Source organism: Melospiza melodia, unplaced genomic scaffold (assembly GCF_035770615.1).
Source record: "Melospiza melodia melodia isolate bMelMel2 unplaced genomic scaffold, bMelMel2.pri scaffold_45, whole genome shotgun sequence".
Lineage (NCBI taxonomy): Eukaryota > Metazoa > Chordata > Aves > Passeriformes > Passerellidae > Melospiza > Melospiza melodia.
The window spans coordinates 5,888,345-5,904,662 of record NW_026948772.1 but is presented as its reverse complement, the minus strand read 5'-3'; the positions used below and the strand labels follow the sequence as shown (position 1 = coordinate 5,904,662).

The 16,318-nt window shown below is 45.7% G+C and overlaps 1 protein-coding gene across 1 annotated transcript; it reads left to right on the top strand.

The window, feature by feature from the left end:
* Positions 1-8,362: 8,362 nt before the first annotated feature.
* LOC134434664 (olfactory receptor 14A16-like) lies at positions 8,363-16,051 on the top strand. Its single transcript, XM_063183303.1, has 2 exons — positions 8,363-8,369; positions 15,189-16,051. Exons 1-2 carry the CDS (start codon positions 8,363-8,365, stop codon positions 16,049-16,051), a joined length of 870 nt encoding a protein of 289 aa, XP_063039373.1.
* The last annotated feature ends 267 nt before the right edge of the window (positions 16,052-16,318 follow it).

Here is a 16,318-nt window from a genome sequence, read left to right as displayed (position 1 = left end):
GAGACACCAGATCACCAGCCCCAGGTGATGCCCCTGGTGGTGTCCTCACCAGTTTTCAGTGTCTGCAGCTCTCCAGGAGCTCAGAGAGCAATGCAGATCATCTTACCTGCAGATCATCTTACCCATCCACCCAAAACCACAGCCAGCTGTGTGCTCCTGCCCACCAGCACGTGCCAAGGCACAGGGTGGGATTCTTGGGGAGGTGTCCTCTGCTGGGTCAGGAGTTGGACTTGGTGATCCTTGTGGATCCTTTCCAACCCAGGATATTTTGTGATTCTAAAGCTTTGGCCAGCCCAGGTTTCAATCACCTCCCTGATCCATGTGTGATTTACCCCAAAACAGATCTTCCCTCTGTCTGCACTCCCAGTGAAAGGAACATGTTGCATCTACCCCAGCCCTTCTGCTTGTGTCTGATGGATCATGGTGGGACGACTCACATAACTGGAGTACTGCACTGGATGGATACAAGCTCTTCAGGAGAGACAGGAAAGGAAGAAGAGGTGGAGGGGTGGCCCTTTATATTAAGCAAACTTTTGATGCCATCGAAATTGAAACTAAGGAAGATGGAGTTGAATGTCTATGGGTAAGAATAAAGGGGAAGGCCAACAAGGCTGACACCATACTGGGAGTCTGTTATCATCCACCCGACCAGGAAGAAGAGGCAGATCACTTATTCTATAAGCAGCTAGGTAATGTTTCAAGATCATCAGCCCTTGTTCTTGTGGGTGACTTCAACCTACCAGACATCTGCTGGGAACTTAATACAGCAATAATGAGGCAGTTCAGGAAATTCTTAGAATGTATGGAGGACAACTTTTTGTTGCAGCTGTTGGATGAACCCACCAGGGGAGAGACTATGTTAGATCTGCTGTTTGCAAACAGAGATGGGCTGGTGGGAGATGTGGTGGTTGGAGGTCGCTTGGGGCAGAGTGATCACGAAATAACAGAGTTCTCAATATTTGGTGAAGTCAGGAAGAGCACCAGTAAAACTCTTGCATTGGACTTCTGGAGGGCAGACTTTAGGAGTTTAGGAGTTTTAGGAGACTTATTCAGAGCATCCATTGGGAAACAGTCCTAAAAAACAAAGGAGTTCAGGAAGAGTGGGCATACCTCAAAACAGAGATCCTGAGGACACAGGAACAGACCATCCTTGTGTGCCGAAAGATCAGTCAACAGGGTAAACGTCCAGCCTGGCTGGGCAAGGAGATTTTGGAGGAACTTAAGAATAAAAAGATGATGTATCAGCATTAGAAGGAGGGTCAGGTCTCTAAGGAAGTGTTCAGGAAGGCTGCTAGAGCATGCAGACAAAAAATTAGGGAGGCCAAAGCTCAGTTTGTACTTAGAATGGCAACTTCTGTAAAGGATAATAAAAAATGTTTTTACAAATACATTAATGGTAGAAGGAAAGGTAAGACCAGCCTTTGTTCTTTATTGGACAAAGGAGGGAACTTAGTATCTGAAGATGAGGAAAAGGCAGAAGTGCTTAATGCCTATTTTGCCTCAGTTTTTAGTGGGAAGATGACTTGACCTCAAGACATCTGCCCTCCTGGGCTGGTTGATGGTGTCAGGGAGTAGAATGGTCCCCCCCATTATCCAAGAGGAGGCAGTCATACAACTACTGAAATGCCTGGATGTTCATAAATCTATGGGACCAGATGGGATCCACCCCAGGGTTATGAGAGAGCTGGCAAATGAGATTGCAAAGCCATTGCAAAGGTTCCGGATAACTGGAAGCTGGCCAATGTGATACCCATTCACAAAAAGGGTGCAAAGGAGGATCTTGGTAATTATAGACCAGTCAGCCTGAACTCAGTACCTGGCAAAATAATGAAACAGTTAATATTAAGTGCCATCACACAGAATTTACAGGATGGCCAGGGTATCAGACCCAGCCAGCATGGGTTTAGGAGGGGTAGGTCATGTTTAACTGACCTGGTCACCTTTTATGACCAGGTAACCCACCCAGTGGATGCAGGGAAGGCTGCAGATATTGTTTATTTGGATTTCAGCAAGGCCTTTAACACTGTCTCCCACAGCATACTCCTAGACAAGCTGGCAGCCCATGGCTTGGACAGGAGCACTCTTTGCTGGGTTAGGAACTTGCTGCATGGCTGGGCTCAGAGAGTGATGGTGAATGGTGCTGCATCCAGCTGGTCGCCAGTCACCAGTTGTGTCCCTCAAGGGTCTGTGCTGGGGCCAGTTCTGTTTAATATTTTTACTGATGACATGGATGAGGGTTTAGCGTCTTTCATTAGCAAATTGGCAGATGACACTAAGCTGGGAGCGTGTGTTGATCTGTTAGAGGGACAGAGGGCTTTGCAGAGGGACTTGGAATGGTTGGATGGATGGGCAGAATCTAATGGGATGAAGTTCAATAAGTCCAAGTGCCGAGTCCTGCACTTTGGCCACAATAACCCCCTGCAACGATATAAGCTGGGGACGGCGTGGCTAGACATTGCTCAGGAGGAAAGAGACCTGGGGGTGCTGGTTGACAGTCGGCTGAATACAAGCCAGCAATGCGCCCAGGTGGCCAAGAAGGCCAATGGCATCCTGGCTAGTATCAGGAATAGCATGGCCAGCAGGAGCAGGGAGGTCATTTTTCCCCTGTACGCGACACTGGTGATGCCACACCTTGAGTACTGCCTCCAGTTCTGGGCCCCTCAGTTTAGGAGGGATGTTGAGATGCTTGAGCGTGTCCAAAGGAGAGCAATGAGGCTGGTGAGGGGCTTGGAACACAAGCCGTATGAATAAGGACTGAGGGAGATGGGGTTGTTCAGCCTGGAGAAAAGGAGACTCAGAGGTGACCTTATCACCCTGATGCTGAATTTTGCCCCAAAAGGCGAGAATAACTGCTTAAGAGACTCAGCTTAAGTCAGATAAGCAGGAGGTATTTTATTTCGACGGGTCGGAGAAATCACAAAATGGATTTCTGAGTTTCCCGTAACAAAGGCAGGCCTTTTATACAGTTTTTGGATATAAGATTACATCAGATCATATACATAATCATATCTTTGCATGAATATTCATATGGGGTGTGGTGTAGGTGGAGCGTGGCCGGGGATACCTCTTTTGAGGATCATCTTGGTGGTCGTTCCGGTTGCCTTCATCATGGGCTGGGGTCTCCTGATGAGTCTTCCTCCTTAAACTTTTGAACTTCTTTCCTAATGTGGCCAATTCCCGGTGTGTTTGGCTTGGTTCCTATGGCTTGGCAAGGTTCTTAGGGTCAGTTTGACATTGTTGGCTCTGAACATGCTTAGCCCATCAGTTCCCCTATCCCTATCTCTCTTTCCTGTCATTGTGTTCCATGCTTTAGCTGATTAATTGCTCTATGTGTTTCCTAAATGCTATGCTTTCTTCAAATGCCTCACATTCTATGTTTTAACTCATTATTTCTTGAAGGCTATCTGTTTTGGGGCTTCATTCCCCCCTTTTTCTTATAACTTACGAATTCTTTCGTCAAATTCTAATCCTATAGGGCGCTGATACGCTCGTACCATAGCCCAAACCATTTGGGTCCTTTTCATTATGATTCTTAGTCTCCACCACATGCAAATATTTGTGAGAGGTAATAGTAACAGAACTACAATTACTATTAGCATTGGGTGCACCAGATAGTTGAAGACCTGTGTAGCTGTTGGGGAGTATCCTGTAAAGATATCCCACCAATGATGCTGGCCTACTTGTTCTACTTCGGTCAGGACATTCTTTATTTTTTCTGAATTATGTTCTACCTGCCATACCATTCGTTTAGTCATTTGATTCACCTTTTGCACCTATTCCTTTACTTTAGGATGTGCGAGCATTGCTTTAAGAATCTTGACGTCCATCCCTATTTGTAATTTCGGTATCTCTTGATATAGGTTAAAATCTGCGTTAATTAGCTGTTGAGTAGTTATTGGGACAGTATAATGAAAATCACAACCTACGATCTTGGTGAAGTTGCATACACAGAAGTTAGTATTGTTAGTCTCTTCTTGGCAATTATCTATAGTGACGTTGTCACAAGCTGTCCTTACACAAGCACACCCATTCCCTATATAGTAAACTTGTGATTGTGTTCTATCATGCGGAAGCATTTCAAAGGTACATACACTATTTTCGGCATCTAAGCATAAATCTTCTGCTTCTACCATAGCCTAGTTGTCCTCTAGGAATACATGCTTCTGTGCTAACCGATTGCCACCTATTTTTGGTATAATCATAACTGGCCCAGACATTATGGTCTATTGGCCTGACAATGACATCTTGATGTATTGTCCCTAGAGTGAGGATGGGAAAGATAGCTCTTTCCTCTGCCGCACTAATGGTAAGGACATAAACTTCAATGTGTTCTTGTTGAGGCTCATAAGTGAAGTTTACTAATTGCCACCAAGCTTGGTGGTCCTTTTCAAATTGTGTAGTATGATTGTCCTTTAATATTGTTTCCCTTATTTCTTGAGGTAATATACCTGATGTTCCTTCTCTCATTATTCCTGCCGCTACTGATTGTACCCATTTTTGTGTCTGAGAGCATTGGATAGTGAGTGCAATGTCTCTGCTAAGTTCCCCTGTGTAGTCATCGAGCTTTACAAAATCCTCTGCAGTATGGTTTGCTACCATGGTTAGTAATTTTACTACTAGCTATTGTGTTTCAGCTAATGTAAGCATGGATGAACTGAGGGGCATCTTAAGCTTTCCTAAGTTTGACGTGACGGTACTTAATTTGTTCACTAATACCTCTTGATCTATCGTGTTTACTATACCAAATCCGGTGCCAATCCACCCACTTAGATCTCTTTTTGCTCTTCTGTGATGAGACCTTGTCGCTAGCCATGCATTCCATCCCTTAAGGCTTTGCTGTATAAATGGTCGGCAATCCTTTTGCAAGTACGTAATGTCAGCGTGAATGTTCATCTGCACCTTTTTCAGGGAATAAGTGGGGTCTAACAATAATTTTAGTTCGTTAGATTTTCTTATCACCTGAGGCCCTATAAAGGTTAGGTTATGTACTGCTTTGCATTCCACCGGTCGAGTGGTTTCTTGGGGCAAGTCTAAATCTGGATACAATGAAATCACGTCTCTCGGTAATTCTACCTTATACATGGTGACACGCCTAGGGAAGTTGAAACCCCGTTCAAGCGTTTTCAACTCCCTTTCACATGTGAACGTCATTGACTGATCCAATCTAAATGCCATCTCACACTGTGCTTTCCCTTCCTCAGGACCACTAGATGCTACAATCTTTCCTGCAGGATAGAGAAGGGGGTGGGTGTTATAGGTTATGTTTTGAGGATGTAGCTCCCCAAGTGGATCTTCTCTATAAATTACCGAGTTTCGGGGTTGTGATCCGGGTGGATCTTCCCTGAAGTCACTCCACTGACATGAAATTGGGCCCTTTTGGTGGATCCAGACAGTGGGCTTGCCCATTTTCACTGGACTGAAGGTAATTAGGTTATGTTCAGAGGCTGGCATCAAGGGTTCAATTGTTAGTACTAGCCGCCTTGTTTTTCCTTCTACTGGGTCAAGCTCTCGACACCCAATTTGGATTTGGTCTCCCTCGTATGCTACCATGGAGGACTGATCCCATATTTCACTCGCGTATGGCTGATTGTTACGTAAGGCATAAACCTCGAAATAGGGTCCCCTCATTCCCAACTCCGGGTGGATACACTGGTGTGCATGAGACCATGGGTCTATTGGGGCAGAGTCTTGGGGAAGAGCTATACTTATCGAGAGTCCAATGATCAGAGTTGTAAAGGTTTGAGGTGGAGTCAGGATCATGACATCTGCTCCTCTTGTTTGTTCTCCGGAGCTTTCTTGACCCGTGAATAATGGATCCACGTAAGTCGCTCCTTGATCCGAACCGCGGTGAAGGTAGTCAGCAGCACTTGGAAAGGTCCCTCCCACTTCTCTTGTAGGGGTTTTCCTAAAAGATTCTTAACATACACCCAATCACCGAGATTAAACGGATGCAATTTGCAATCAGGTTGTTTGGGTTGGTGCTCTATCATCACAGTAGCATTTTTATCAAACTGTTTCCCCACCGTAATTACATAATCATAAATGTATTGATTACCGATTTTGTCTATGGCGTCCCCATTTACAACTTGCATAGCATAAGGTCTACCATACAAAATTTCAAATGGGCTTAACTTTTCTTTTGACCTTGGTTTGACTCTCAGCCTCAGCAGAGCAATAGGCAAAGCTTGATACCACTGCAAATTAGTCTCCTGGCATATTTTGGCAATTTGCTGTTTGATAAGATGATTCATCTTTTCCACTTGCCCACTGGCCTGTGGACGGTAAGGTGTGTGTAATTGCCATTTGATTTGTAATGCTTTACTTATTGCTCTCACTACTTTTGCACAGAAATGTGTACCCCTATCCGAAGAAATGCTCTTCGGTACCCCAAACCGTGGAATAATTTCATTCAACAGTACTTTAGTTACCTCTCTTTCCTTATTTGTCCTACAAGGGAATGCTTCAGGCCATCCAGAAAATGTATCAGTTAATACCAACAAATACCGAAACCCCCCTTTTCTTGGGAGTTCAGAAAAATCAATTTGCCATACTTCACCTGGGAATTTACCTGGATTTATGGCTCCTTGGTGTATCTTGGTTGCCGTATTCGGGTTGTTTTTCAGACACCGCTCGCACTGGGACGTAACGTGTTTTACAGTAGTAAATAATTTTGGTCCTGCTATCCTGGTTTGCAAATATTGGTAAAGCGGATCTAGACCCCAGTGGCCCTTCTCATGTTCTGCTTTTACAAACTGCCACATCACATTTCCTGGTACTACTAACTGTCCCGTTTCCAATTGACCCCAACCATTTTCTAATATTTTGCCCTTATTTCTTCGAATCCATCTATGATCTGATTCCTGGTAATCTGGCTGGATATTGGTATCCAGCTCTCCTGGTATTAGGGCCACTATTACCACTTTCCTAGTTCTTGTGGCAGCCAATTTAGCTTCCGTATCTGCCTTCCTGTTCCCTATTTCTGGAATAGTGTTACCTTTCACATGTCCCTTGCAATGCATTATGGCCACTTGTGCTGGGAGTTGGACCGCCTCTAGCAATCGCAGAACCTCCTCTGCATGTTTGACTGTTTTTCCTTGTGTAGTCAACAGTCCTCTTTCTTTCCAGATGGCCCCATGAGCATGTACAACGGAAAAGGCATATTTAGAGTCTGTCCATATATTAATTTGCATGTTCTCCGCCAATTCCAGGGCTCGAGTCAGAGCTATCAGCTCTGCCTTTTGAGCTGAAGTCCCTGCAGGCAGGGGGTTCGACTCAATTACCCTTTCTGTAGTAGTGACTGCATAGCCAGCCATTCTTACTCCTCGCTTCACGAAGCTACTGCCATCCAAGAACCAATTGTCCAGCGACTGGAGTAGATGGCCCCAATTGTTTCCAGGCAGTCGTGTTAGATGGGTTCTGCTGGGGCTCTCCCTTCTAGCGAGTATACTGGTAGATCCATGGCCGACACCAACCTGTCATCCCCAGAAAGGCGCGCAGATCTCTCACCGTCTCTGGTTTAGGCATCTGGCAGATGGCCTCTTTTCTAGCTGCTCCCAGGGATCGCTGTCCTCTGGAGGCTTCGTATCCCAGGTACACCACTTCTTTTTGCACCAGCTGTGCTTTCTGTTGAGAGACTCGATATCCACTTAAAGCCAGGAAATTTAACAAGGAAATAGTCCATTCAATGCATTCTTTCTCTGTCACTGTTGCTATTAGGAGGTCGTCTACGTACTGCAGAAGGGTGCCATCTCCCAGCGGCCTTTCCCACTGTTCTAAGGCAAAAATCTTTTGACTCTCGGGAGCTAAGGGAAGGCAGAAGAATGCGTCTTTCAAATCTAATACGGTGAACCAGGCCAAGTTGTCCTTCAGTCTAGTTAAAAGCGTGTATGGGTTAGCAACTACCGGATGTAATGTCTTGGTTATTTCGTTTACTGCTCTCAGATCCTGAACTAGTCTATAAGCTCCATTAGGTTTCTTTACTGGCAGGATTGGTGTATTAAAATCTGGTTCGCATTCTATCAATAACCCCAGTTCCAAAACCTTTTGATTATGGGCTCAATCCCCTTCCTTTCTTCTATCCTCAGAGGGTATTGTTTTCTTACCACCGGTCTTGCCCCAATTTTAAGTTCAACAAAAATCGGTGCTGCTTGTTTTGATTTCAGGGGGAATTGTGGAAGGGGCTAGCAGCGGGCCTGTTAGCTAAAGGAGCGAGAAGAAGAAGAAGCTGATAAGGAGCTTTCTCCAAGGCCTTGGCAGCTTTCCTAGAAGCTTTGGCAGCTTTCCCAGAAGCCTTGGTACCCAGCCCACAAGCTCTGGCAGCCTTCCCGGAAGCTTTGGCAGCTTTCCCAGAAGCTCTGGTAGCATGCCAGGTAACTCCCATGGCATCCGAGCTTTTCTTCACTAAGTTCCCCATCAGAGCCCCCTTCTACCTCAGCCCCCCCCGTCAGGTATCAGCCCCGACTCTTTGTCCGCATCTTGCTCCGTTTCTCTCTCTATTCTCCATTCCTTTAAAGCCTCAAAGAGCGAGTTCCAGGTTACTGCTAAATCAACAGCTGTTTTATCTCCCGCTCAAGCAGTAGCCCAGACTAATGGGTGAGTCTCGCTCAGGATTCGCTCAAAATTGTGATTCTCAGGTTAAGGTTCCACACAACTGATTGTTAGGCTTAGAGCTGTAATCAGTTGTTTCTCATTTACTTGAAATTGCAATTTGTCCTTGTTGAACTTTATTATGGCTCCCAAGTTCTCCAATAGGTCTCTTCCCAATAAGGGCTTTGGCGAATTTAGTAAATACAAGAACTGATGAATTCCCATTTGTTTCTCAATTTTGTATTTAATGGGTTTCAAAAAGTAAGCCTTTTCTGGTTGGCCTGTTGCTCCCACAACTTGTACAGATTCATCTCTTTTAGGTACCAATTCCTGATTTAAAACCGAAAAAGTTGCTCCCGTATCAATCAAAAAGTACTGTTTGAACTGTAGTCCAAGCCGCTGGAAATGCTTTAACCCACTGAGTTAATTGATCTATTATAATTAACAAATATTTCTACCGACCTACTTTAAACAAATCTACAAAATCAACCTGGATCTTTTGAAATAGCCGCTAGGCTATTTTGCATCTTCCAGAGGGAGGGCTTTTAAACACCTTCTTATTTACCTTTTAACAGGTGAGACACCCCTGGGTAATTTGCTTTCTAATTTCAAATATCCTCATACACCAGAAAAAATTTTAAGAAGTGATCACAAAAGGCTCTTGTTTCCCAGTATGTCCGTCTATACAAGTTATCTAAGATCTAATGTGCCACTGGTTTTGGCATCATAATTCTATCATCAGGAAAAACTCACTTTTCCTCCTTAAATGTTGCTCCTAATTTCCTTATAGCTGCCAATTCTACTAGCGGAAGGGAAAGAGTCTCCTGCTGAATTTTTTTTTTTTTTTTTTTTTTTTTTTTTGTAAGGTCATGATTTCAGTATCTCCCTTTCTTAAGGTCGCTCTTTTTGCTTCTTTATCAGCCAAATTATTTTTCTGACTCTAATATCCTTCCCCCTCTGGTGTTCCTTTATATGAACTATCGCTATATTTTTTTTTTGAAATTATTAATCTCCCATATATTAACTCCTTCCTTTGAGTGTTTATAAGTCCCCTTTCCTTCCAAATTTCTCTAAAAGTATGTACTACACTAAAAACATATTTGGAGTCTGTATAAATAGTCCCTTCTTGCCTTTTTAAAATTCACAGGCTCGCGCTGACCAGGAGGGACTAAGGGGACTAGACTCTTTCACCCTAAACTTTTTACCACTTCACCTGAATGCCAACCCGTGTCATTAATTTCTAGATTATCTTCTTCAGATAAAGAATGAATTCCAAGTTTTCCTTCACAGGGTTTTATCTGTAAATTTAGGGCTATTATTAGATCTCTGCCTAACATATTCTCCTCGGCCTCTGGTATCAACAATAAATCATTTACTCTAAATTTGTCATTTGTTTCAATTTTCACTCCTTTTATTACAGGATCAGGGAAAGCTTCTCCTGTAATTCCGATTACTGAAACTCACTCACAACTTATCTCACATCCCTGGGGTAATTTTGTCACTGTTGACCGAGAAACACCTGTATTTACTAAAAATACAAATTCTTCACTCTGAGGACCTACTCTTAGCTTTATTATCAAGGGCTCTTCTAGGAGTAATTTGGTCCTCTTCGTTAAACAAAACTCTTGCCCTCTCTGATTTTTCTGAGAAGTTTTCTCATCTTGCTGTTTCTTTCTGCAATTTTTTTGCAGGTGCCCCTTTTTATGACAATAAAAACAGGTAGGTCCCGCACCCTTCTTTTTCTCATTTCTACTACATGCATCACAGCAACGTTCCTTAGGCTTTGGACCCTTCTTATCCCTTTCCAGGGCTAGTACTAGGGGATCTTGAGGGGCTACATTAATTTCGCATTCTTTTTGCCACTCAGGTTTATTCCTTAGGGTGAAGAACATGTCTGCGTACATTACCTCATCCCATTTATTGAGCCGGCGGAGGAAAAGCATTAGTTGTAAAATAGTGTTATAATTAGTTGTTCCCTCCGGCGGCCATCTCTCATTGTCATCTAACTTGTACAATGGCCACCACTGTGTACAATATTTAAGGAGTGTCTTTTTACTTATGCTTCCCCCTGAAATCCCTCCAAATCCTTCCAGTGCTTTAAGATACATCCTAAGGGGGTTTTCATATCCACGTCCTTACTCTGTTGACCTCCCATGGCTATTCCCTGTGTCTGTTTAACCGGATCAGTCTCTTTCTCGCAAGTACGGTATGCCAATTTATTTTAACACTTCATACACACAATTTTCAATCGCTTTGTCCTTTTCCAACCTGGCTTCTCGCGAAGAACAGGAAATGCAGAGTGGGACTCCCTCTCGCTTCGCAGCGATGCTGCGTCTCATTAACTCTCACCCATACCCACACACCTTTATGAAATAATTCCTACCTTATGGTCTATATCAGAACAGACTTTTACCAGATTTTGTCACGAGAGGTCGCCTACAGACCGTGAGATACCGGTTTGCCAGATTCATGCAATCGCAACCATAGACAGTATAACAATTGCAGGGGGTGACAAATTTCTTCCTGGACATCTATCAACTTATTCTCTTCTAAAAGATTACAGAGAGGGCGACAGGATGTTTCCTGTAAGATTTTGCAACAGACACATAGAACAGACACAAAAAGATCACCGGCTGACAGACCTCTCAGAGAGCAATCTTAGTTCTTGACCCTTAATTCACAGTGTTATAACATAAAACACAATGTTAAAAACAGTTTCCCACACAGTAAAAACAGACCAAAGATACCAAGATAAACAAATACTCCTTCCAGCAGGACTTTAACCTGCTTTTTCTCTTTTTCTTTTTTTCCTCTTTTTTTTTTTTTTTTTTTTTTTTTTTTTTTTTTTTTTGCATTCACAAGACCAATGCTGGGACTCTAACCCAGCAAAACCAATGCCGGGAATGAATGTAACCCAGCAAAACCAATGCCAGGAATGTAACCCAGCAAAACCAATGCCGGGACTCTAACCCAGCTGGGATTCTTTACCGGGGCATCCCCCAGCTTTCCCTTCGGGCGGTCACGTCTGACCCCCGTTTCCCAACAAAGCGCTTTTTCCCAAAACCAATAAACAATTAAAATACTTCTTATTGGAGCAGGAGATGCAGGGAACCCTTCGTCCACGGAAAAGCGCTGGTCCGGGGGGGAGTCTCTTCTGACAAAAATTCGTCAGGGGCGCCCAGAGGTTCCCGACCCCGGACTCGGCTCGGGAGGACCCCTCAAGGCCTGGATCTCCTGTCTGGTCCCATCTGGGTCGCCAGAAAATGATGCCGAATTTTGCCCCAAAAGGCGAGAATAACTGCTTAAGAGACTCAGCTTAAGTCAGGTAAGCAGGAGGTATTTTATTGTGACGTGTCGGAGAAATCACAAAATGGATTTCTGAGTTTCCCGTAACAAAGGCAGGCCTTTTATACAGTTTTTGGATATAAAATTACATCAGATCATATACATAGTCATATCTTTGCATGAATATTCATATGGGGCGTGGCGTAGGCGGAGCGTGGGCGGGGACACCTCTTTTGAGGATCATCTTGGTGGTCGTTCCGGTTGCCTTCATCATGGGCTGGGGTCTCCTGATGGGTCTTCCTCCTTAAACTTTTGAACTTCTTTCCTAATTTGGTCAATTCCCGGTGTACTTGGCTTGGTCTCTATGGCTTGGCAAAGTTCTTAGGGTCAGTTTGACATTGTTGGCTCTGATCATGCTTAGCCCATCAGTTCCCCTATCCCTATCTCTCTTTCCTGTCATTGTGTTTCATGCTTTAGCTGATTTATTGCTTTATGTGTTTCTTAATGCTATGCTTTCTTCAAATGCCTCACATTCTATGTTTTAACTCATTATTTCTTGAAGGCTATCTGTTTTGGGGCTTCAAAGAGTTCTGCAATAATAACCTTTTGAAGAGTAATTTTAGAATATTGCTTGTATACTTGAAACTATAGCTTTGGAATATATATAAAGGAAACATGCTTATCTCACACCTTAACAAAAAAGAGAAAAGCAGCTTGAGAAAGGAAGATGAACATAAACTCCAGGACTTACATATTTGACCAAGGGAAGCTGGACATCACTGTTATGAGATTTATAGTCTCTGCAATCAAAAGGTGGACCCACATCTGGGGACCTGGACTCCACTAGATGGGATCTGTCTTTCTTCTTTCGGAAACGGGACCACCACCATCTGGGGATACTCCTTTTTGGCATACATCCCGAGAAAAACTAAATCACAATAGTGTATAGAATTGCGACAGAAAAATTGGGAATAGAAACTGCTGATGAGTAAAAATTGGAATAGAAACTGCTGAGAAAGCTGATGAGTACCCCTATAAGTACCTGTAAGCCTCAACTATTGGTGTGCAGTTGGAGGGAAAACTTCTCCCAATGTACCCAGTGCTGTATTGCTCATAGTTTACCATTGAATATAATAAATTGATTGCTGCTTGAATATTGGCCTAGTCAAGCTTCTCATTTACAACAGGTGCAGGGCAGGGACACCGTAGCACAGCCTGGGCTGCACAGGGCACAGGCATAGGCAGCAGCTGCAAGACAGCCCTGCCAGAGCCAACTTGGGCAGCACTTTGGCCATGGCTGCTGGGCCTGGGCCTGAGGCAGGAGCAGGAGACAAGTGACCCTTGCAGGCTTGGGGCCTCATTGCCTCCTTGTCCCTGCTCAGCAGCCTGGCAGGGGCCGCCCCATGCTCCTGCCCTTGATGCCAGTGCCCATCCCAGGAAGAGCCCTGAGCAAGGAGGGAGGGACAGGATCTGCCTGGCCAGGGGCTGGGGCTCAGGCCTTGGCCCTTTGCATTCCTCAAACACATCCAGCTTTGCTCAGCACCAGAGATACCTTTGCCTTGTTGGTCTGCAGGTGTCATAACTGCCTCCAGTGTTCTGCTCTAACTGGAACCTGGGGACACTTCCTCAGTGGGAACCATTTAAACTTCAAGAAACTTCAGAGTTTCAATTTAAATTTGAGTTCTTGAAAAGTTTTTTGAGCCCTCTCTCAGGGACTGAGTCTGATATAAACAACACCAAATCCCCTAGAGGCTCATTAAAGTCCTTGTGCTGTGTCTGTGCTGCTGAGCTTTAAAGGAACAGCTCTTCCCAGGACCAGCTCCTCTCCCAGCCCAGCAGGGCTGAGGGCTCTGCCTGCAGGCACTGAGGGGACAGGAGCCAGGCTGAAGGCAATCAGGATTGGGAAGACATTGAGCTGAGACTTCACCTGGGGAAGGATCTTCACAGCCCTGTGCATGGTGAGTGTGTGGGTGCAGGGCAATGTCCCCTGTGCTCCTGGAGGGATCTCCTGAAGCCAGCACCCCCCATAGCCTGGGGGATGTGTCAGGAGGACTCTCCCAGTTTCTTTCTGGCACAAGAGAAGGAGGAGGTGGATGTGCTGCAGAACGGGGCTGCCCTGGGCACCGTCAGAGGGACAGGGCAGGACGGCTCCTGCTGCCAGGGATGGCTGCAGGGGGTGAAGTTGGGGCTGCAGCTAGGGCTGCCCAGGGCTGTCCTGCAGAGCCGCTCCTGCAGCCCTCAGGGCTCTTGGCCAGCCCAGGGCATGTGCCACCTGCCAGGGACATCTCTCAGCCTGCCTGGCAGCTCCCCATGGGTGCGGTAGGGAGAAGTTGGAGGTGGAAGGAGCCACCCCCATCAGGGCAGATTCCTCCTACTCTGGAGATTGTGCTGCATAGCCAGGGCTGCTCTCAGCTTTCTCCTCAAGGGAAGGGAAAGGGGCTGTCAGCTTTGGCTGTGTCACTGAGACTCCTGCGCTGTCAGCCTGGGCATCAGCAGATGTGCCTCAGATCTCCCTCAGAAAGTGCCTCCTCAGCCTTCTCTCCCTACAGACAGCAGCAGCAGCACCTTGGCTTGCAGCATCTCTGTTCGTCTGACTTGCCCTTAAGGCCCTGCTGCCAGGGAGATGCCCCTGGGCAGTGCCCTGTGCTGGGAGGGGTCTGCAGGGCAGAGCTGAGCCCCCAGGGCTGGGTTGGGCTCTGGCAGCACTGGCAGGGACAAGGCTTGGATAGAGAGAAACAGCTCCCAGTAGGCACAACTCCTAGCAGCAGAGAGCCAGACCAGTCCTTGATATCCCATCTTGTCCAGCTGCACCGGGAAAGAGAGAGTGCCTTAGAGAAACTGGCTTTGAAACTGGAGTCTTTAAAAACTAAACTTTATTTTTCAGGCACATTTATTTTCAATGACCCTGAACTAGAGGGAGGTGTAATGAGGAAAGGGCACTCCTGTGTGGTTCCAGCAGGTCTGACTGCACTGGGGTACAGGGAGCCCTGTTTTCCCACTGGGCTTCCCAGGGGCTCAGCCTGAGAGCAATGCTGAAGATGAGGCAGTAATCCGGAGCATAAACCCAAACTCAAGAATTAAAATGTTGAGTGAAGTTCCCCCACATGTAAAGAAGCAGTTTTTAGAGAATTCCTAAATTAACACTTTTGGATTGACTTAAAGAGCTTGTCAATGTCTTGTTTCAATAGTCCACCATGGCCAGAGTGAAGGAATGTCCAACAGAAGCTCCATCACGCACTTCCTCCTGCTGGCATTGGCAGACACATGGCAGCTGCAGCTCCTGCACTTCTGCCTCTTGCTGGGCATCTCCCTGGCAGCCCTCCTGGGAAACAGCCTCATCATCAGCGCCATAGCCTGCGACCACCACCTGCACACTCCCATGTTCTTCTTCCTGCTCAACCTGGCCCTCACTGACCTGGGCTCCATCTGCACCACTGTCCCCAAAGCCATGCACAATTCCCTCTGGAACACCAGCAGCATCTCCTACTCAGGATGTGCTGCTCAGCTCTTTTTCTTTATGTTCTTCACCTCAGCAGAGTATTTCCTCCTGACCATCATGTGCTACGACCGCTACGTGTCCATCTGCAAACCCCTGCACTACGGGATCCTCCTAGGCAGCAGAGCTTGTGCCCACATGGCAGCAGCTGCCTGGGCCTGTGCTTTTCTCTTTGCTGTGCTGCACACGGCCAATACATTTTCATTGCCCCTGTGCCATGGCAATGCCGTGGGCCAGTTCTTCTGTGAAATCCCACACATCCTCAAGCTCTCCTGCTCACACTCTAACTTGAGAAAAAGTGGGATTTCATTGGTTGGTGTCTCTTTAGCTTTTGGTTGTTTTGTGATCATTCTTTTCTCCTATGTGCAGATCTTCAGGGCTGTGCTGAGGATCCCCTCTGAGCAGGGATGGCACAAAGCCTTTTCCATCTGCCTCCCTCACCTGGTCGTGGTCTCCCTGTTCCTCAGCACTGGCATATTTTCCTACCTGAAGCCCCCCTCTATCTCTTCCCCATCCCTGGATCTGGCAGTGTCAGTTCTGTACTCGGTGGTGCCTCCAGCCCTGAACCCCTTCATCTACAGCCTGAGGAACCAGGAGCTCAAGAAGGCCCTGAGAAAATTGATTGGACTGTATTTTCAGAAGCATTTCAGAACCATTTTCTGCTGCAGAGCCTTCAGAATGTAACTCTTCACAAGCTCAGCTTTTTTTTTCCCGTATGTGTCCATTTTTATTTGGTAACTGTTTTATACTGTTATTGTGCTTTTTACAAAATAGTGCAGCTTTACTCTTAGCATTTCTACATTAATATCTACCGTTCTTTTGAAGTACAAAGACTTGCAAGAGGCTTTTTCCCTTGGCATTTAAATAAAAACAAGTGCTTGCCTTGACCTGTGTGTCCAGGATTCTTCCTCAGCCCTTCTCTGTCCTTGCAGCGGCACTGCCTGTGAGCAG